We start from the raw sequence: 6,145 nt of genomic DNA, 5'->3' as shown, positions 1-6,145 counted from the left end.
TTTTCATTTCGAATCGGTAAAGAAAGGGAAATTGCTAGCCGTCAAAAATAGGAAATTTTAGATATATACAAAATACTGAATAGAAATGTAAAAAAAATATATTTATGAAGAATTCTCTTGAAATATTGGATGAATTAACTTGGAAATGAAGTGCATAATATAACGAATCCATAGGAATCAATTGATATTCAATTTTCCTCTTAGCATATGCTTCAGTTGATGAAATAAAATGAATATGTTTTCCGCAATTAAAAGACTAACAAGTAAAGGAGATGCTTCCTCTAATAATAATGCTATACCCACTAAACCCCTTAGTCATCAGTGTATGTCAACAGTTCTTCAAAAAAAATTTTCTAAAGGAGTTCAATATAATAGTGAGTATTTTGGGTTTAGAATTTTCAATTTCCAATAACATATTTTCTCATAATTTCTCAATTTGTTTTTAGTGAAAATAGTCATAAAGGGGGATCGAAATGTAGGAAAAACTTGTTTGTTCCATAGACTACAAGGAAAAAAATTTGTAGAAGAATATATACCAACCGATGAAATTCAGGTCACTTCTATACAGTGGAACTATAAAGCTACTGATGACATTGTAAAAGTTGAAGTTTGGGATGTGGTTGATAAGGGCAAAAAGAAAAAACAATTAGATGGTTTGAAATTAAATAACTTGAAGACTGAACTTCTAGATGAACCAGCTCTAGATGCTGAGTTTCTTGATGTTTATAAAGGTATTATGTACTTTTGGTAACATAAGATATATCATTTGAAAATATGTATCACACTTGAATTTTATTAATTTGAACATATTAGATCATTATTTGCTCCTATGTTTAAGTGTCTTATTATCATTTTAGGTACTAATGGAGTTATATTAATGATGGATATAACAAAATCTTGGACTTTTGATTATGTGCAAAGAGAACTTCCCAAAATACCTAACCATATTCCAGTTATCATTATGGCAAATCATTGTGATATGGCGCATCATAGAACAGTCACACCAGATCATGTTACATATTTTATTGAGTCAATACTGGAGTAAGTTTTGATAATTTAAGACCAGTAGTTTATATTTCTTATTTTGAAGGTTCATTCTAGTTTTTCAATTTAGTGTCTCGTTGTGCCATTATGTATATCATATTTCTGAAAGAATTTTAGTTATTAATATGTGTTTTATGTGTTTTTTTTTTACAGATCAAGAACTGCACAGGTTCGCTATTCAGAATCTTCTATGAGAAACGGATTTGGACTGAAATTGCTCCATAAATTTTTCAATCTCCCTTATTTGCAACTACAACGAGAATCCCTTCTCATGCAGCTAGAACGAAATTCAGTGGAGACTAATGCCACAATCCAAGAACTAGATATGTATGCGGAAACTGATGAAGCAGACTATAATAAATTTATGGAGAATTTAACTAAGAAAAGGAGAGAAATTGCTGACCACAATGGTCGGGTTAGTATCCAACAAGTTCTAGTGCAGCAAGCAGTGCAGAATAGTTCTAGCAATGGGACTGGTCAAGTGGGGCCTGAGAATGTGGTGAAAAGATCGCAGAGTGGCCCCATCGTTATTGGAGCAGGAAAACCCATTCCCTTTGGTAAGTTCTTTTAAGTAATTCAAAGAAATTGTGATGTATTTTAAACAAATAATATCGAATTAAATAACTACACATAATATTAATTTATTTTTCAAATTGAACAACAATTAGATAACATTTTTCCTCTTTCTTCCTACAATAATTCCTACATAAATTGTGTGAGATGTTAAGTGAATTACATTACAGTAAGATTCAAGAATCATGGTAACTAATAATCATGAGAGAATACATCATTGCAAAAAAAATAACTTAAAGAGTTAATCTCATAGTACACCTATATACAAACTTTCATGTATTCGAGTTACTTTCTACCCACATGCCCACAAAAACCATTTTTACAATTACATATATGTTTAAACAATCAGAATCAGAATTTATTTATCTTTCTGTACATCAATAAAATGGCGAGATACATGTTCTGATTTGTTTTGGGAAAATATTCAACACATGAATATTCCTCATTTTTGCTTCAATTAAATTATACAGGGCGTTTTATTGGGAAACGGAAATACTTAAAATTAGTTTTATATATTTGAAAAGATTAAAGAGCCAAAACAAATGAACTGTGCTTTACATTTTTGCACACCGTTGAACTGCACAAATTTTTCAGAAAGTTGGACACAAAAGAGTAGTTATAAGTTACTTTTAATAATGATTAACTGGAGCGCATCATTAAAAATGGACAATTATTTAATCATATTGGTCTCTACTTGAGGGATATTCATTATATAAAATAAAATAATTCTGAAAATTAGTTTTTATTTAAAATGGTTAGTTTAAACAATCAAATACATTATTTCATGATTGGGTTGTGTTAAGTGTGAGAGAAATGATTTTTTTAAAATTTGTTTGTTCCTTCAAAATTAATGGATAGTAGTCTCCAGCACTGAAGATCAATGCGAACAACTGATTTTTGTACCAAATTACATTTTTATGGTATCCGGTGGACTGAAATATTAAACCATTTCAAGAAAAAATTGAATTATCAAAAATTACACTTATTAGCCCATTCGTGGCATGTTTTTGACATAATTTTTTTTGACATTAAACAATCATAACCAATCATTGCAGGTAACATAGATATAACCCAAAGAACCACTGTTCCTAAAACCAGCCAGTCCTCAAGTATGATATCTAAACTTCATTCCAAAGATACAACAGATTCAACAACTGATACTAATAATCGTATAACTTCGGTGGAAGAGTTTTGTCCGGATGGTGGACAATTGGATAGGAGTTTCTTGGATGATGTCCATTTCAACATGCAAAACGTTAAGATCGAAGAACCAGTTTCAGATTCGTGAGTATTCATTTTCCTATCGATTTATCGTCATTTCATTTTGTGATTTCAAATTATGTTTTCTTCAGTGATACAGATACTGGAAATCCACTGGTGTCCGAGCTTCAAGAGGACTTTGATCCTGAGGACTTGGCATTATATACTAAATCACCGCAAAACATGACCTCGCAGAATTTTTTAAAACCCCAACAGAAAACGGGCCCAAATTTCAATCACAGATCTGATGGTAGCGAAGATGGCAAAGTGTTGGAAGATTACGAGGCTATAAAAGCAGATTATGAGGGTATGGGACATACTCAAGATGAGTTTGATTCTACTATTAACTCTGAAATATCTGAATTAACATCTGATCCTTACGAAGGCTGGATTGGGAATGACACTAAATTGAGACGTTCACCCGAAGGTAATTACTTTGCTTATGAGTAAATAGAAAGACGTGGAAAATGTGGTTAGGGAACAGTCCAAACATTGTACTCTGATCTATATCTTTATTTGGAATGCAATGTCTCCTTAGGTATTTGCCTTTTATGAACGATGTATGAGATTCTCTATTGCGTAACATCATTCGAATCAGTTAGTGTTAGTTGAAGTTTGGCATTTTGGCTGCGCAAAAATGTGTGTTCTTTATTTCACTTTGAAATCCTAAAACGCCGATTGAATCACATTTATTACTTTTAGGTGGGGAGGATGTTTCGGTTGTGAGCCAGATAGATTATAATAATAGTAGTTTCAACGATGACTCAAATAGTGTAACTTCGTCAAATGTAAACATGGAATTGCTGGCTTCTAAGAGAAGTCCAGTTTTAACTGATAGAAATGAACAATGTGATAGTGATGAAACTCATACTTCTAGCTCGGTATCAAAAGATAAAAAAAAAAAAAATAAGGAAAAAAAGGTATGTAGTTCTCATATTAATGATTAGAGTGAAAAACCAACAGAGTTAGAAAATTACAAGTTCTGCAAGTGTCTTGATTGCCATTCGTTTTTGTTGTGGATGATTAATCACAATCCACAACAAAGGAAGAAGTTTTCTAAGGCTGGAGTTTATAGGATACCTTGGGACTCGAAAAGCTTACATCAGTTGGTGAGAAAGACACCAATCGTTCATAGCTCTGGCTACCAGCAATAGATTATATTTGAACGAATCCAGCCAGAAGTGGAAGGGTTCAACCACAATATCCCCACTCCATCTAATGGACAAATTATAAATACAACAAACAACATATAAGAACAACCAGTTCGGAGAAATCTAGTGTCTAGTTACAATCTACGAACGAAAAACATCTGAAGGTGCATCTCTTAGGTGAAACTAAGATGCATAGAAAACTTGGTGTGTCTTTTTGTACCTGTAAAACTTTCAAAACGGGACATTTTTCAGATTTATACCTACTTGATTTCGAGGGATCGCGTCTGTTTCAGATGGCGCATACATCGTTTATATTTGACATTTCTCCCGATTCTCGCCTCTTGTGAACTTTGAGTATAGAACAATAATATTTCATTCTATGCTCGTAACAATCTTCTTTATACTCTCTATTAGTGATGACGTCACACACCGCCATTTTAGTTCTCCTGTCAGTGTTCGGAATCCAAACAAACAAATTGTCACTCAAATTAGTAAGTTGTCGTTGAAGAAATTGGTTTATTTTGTTAAATAGGATTATTTAAGGAACGATTTTATTATTAATTGATAGACAGAAGGCACGGGATCAAGGCCAGTAAGTTCGCACTTACAAAATCTGGGGAATGATACAGGATTTAAACTCACTGGTATTTACCTCGATCCTTCTGTCTACCAATTAATACAGAAATCGTTCCTCAAATACTCTTCTTTATGAAAATAAGCCAATTCCTTCAACGACACCGTACTAATTTGAGTGACAATTTGTTTGTTTGGATTCCGAACACTGACAGGAGAACTAAAATGGCGGTGTGTGACGTCATCACTAATAGAGCGTATGCTATCATTATATTCCATTCATTTCATTAAAATTCAATAGGAACTGAATTGTAATTCATTATGAAAGTTTGTAAAGTCTAAAATCAGTATTTTTCAAATGGCGCCAGGCAGATAGCGGGAATTCGAAAATTTCTGAAGAGCGCCACCTTACAGAACTCTGGTGAAGCAGAACACCAAAGCAACAGGTGGATATCTCAAAAAGTCTGAAACAAAATCGAATCAGTACACACACCAGGGATTTTATGCATCTTAGGCGAAACATTAGGTGATAAACCAATTAGATTACACCTAGAAAGCCTGGAATTTTCTAACTCTGTTGAATGGTCCATTTGAGAAAGCCTTCAGCATTATGTTGATTGAAAATTCTTGTGACGAATATTATTTCAGCTCTCTAAAAAACATAGTAAAAAAACTAAAGAGAAAAGCTCTGAGGATAATTCAAGAATTGATAGGAAAAGTAAAAGACGTTCGAAAGATGAGAATTCTTCACACCAAGATGAATTGGAAGAATTTCTGAACAGCAGTCCTAATCCACAAATGGAAGGCATTTATGAGGCTATATAGTATAAGTTTGTGTGCTGTAGGCGATATTATGGTAACATAATAAATTAAAAGACATGTTCAGTATGGATTGCAAAGCAAGCTTTCAAAAAAGGATAGAGCTCTCAGGTAGAAGAAATTTTCTTGATTTTAGGTAGTCATTTTGAGACTATTTATGATGTTTAATTATACTTTGGTCAAAATTTATGGAATAAAATCCTGGAACAATATCAGAGAACCTTATGAATTGAAAATTATTTTCTATAGGTGAATTTGATAGCTTCTTTAATTTCATAAATGGTCTGATTTTTAGAGCTTGCTGCGAAAAAAAGCATTTTTTAAGAAATTTAGCACTGAGAACAATTTAATTTGTTACCTATTTTGTAGAGTATATTAAAGTTTAGAAGTTGTATTTATCGATTTGTTGTGTTGTTGTAATTGTTGAAATTTAAAGAAGTTTTGTTTCTTCTATCTGAGGAACTTGAACCAAATAAAGATGTTTTGACTCCTATGTTGCCTTAAAAATTTTAGGCATATAACCAAACAAATTTATAATCAACCTACAGTTGAATAGTGTTTATATTAACTCAATTATAACCATGGCTTTAAGATCTCTTTCTTATAAATGTTTATTATTATAACTCCATTATTTTTGAAGAATAAATCATATTTAATGTTTCAGAATGCCTTATTTATTATATTTCTAAAAGAATAATTTAAACCTCTCCTTAAGAACACTCATT

The 6,145-nt window shown here is 32.1% G+C and overlaps 1 protein-coding gene across 1 annotated transcript; it reads left to right on the top strand.

The window, feature by feature from the left end:
* LOC123686457 (rab-like protein 6) lies at window positions 1-6,083 on the top strand. Its single transcript, XM_045626610.1, has 8 exons — window positions 1-374; window positions 447-731; window positions 858-1,041; window positions 1,198-1,601; window positions 2,673-2,901; window positions 2,970-3,304; window positions 3,580-3,797; window positions 5,250-6,083. Exons 1-8 carry the CDS (start codon window positions 230-232, stop codon window positions 5,424-5,426), a joined length of 1,977 nt encoding a protein of 658 aa, XP_045482566.1. The 5' UTR covers window positions 1-229; the 3' UTR covers window positions 5,427-6,083.
* The last annotated feature ends 62 nt before the right edge of the window (window positions 6,084-6,145 follow it).

Source organism: Harmonia axyridis, chromosome 1 (genome assembly GCF_914767665.1).
Source record: "Harmonia axyridis chromosome 1, icHarAxyr1.1, whole genome shotgun sequence".
In the NCBI taxonomy this organism is placed as follows: domain Eukaryota; kingdom Metazoa; phylum Arthropoda; class Insecta; order Coleoptera; family Coccinellidae; genus Harmonia; species Harmonia axyridis.
This window is presented reverse-complemented; position numbering and strand designations above follow the sequence as displayed.

Excerpts from the sequence above, each read along its gene's own strand:
- LOC123686457 (XM_045626610.1), top strand. The coding sequence starts at position 230 with ATGAATATGTTTTCCGCAATTAAAAGACTAACAAGTAAAGGAGATGCT. Across the intron at positions 2,902-2,969 it reads GAAGAACCAGTTTCAGATTC|TGATACAGATACTGGAAATC; the intron begins GTGAGTATTCAT and ends TGTTTTCTTCAG. Across the intron at positions 3,305-3,579 it reads ATTGAGACGTTCACCCGAAG|GTGGGGAGGATGTTTCGGTT; the intron begins GTAATTACTTTG and ends TATTACTTTTAG.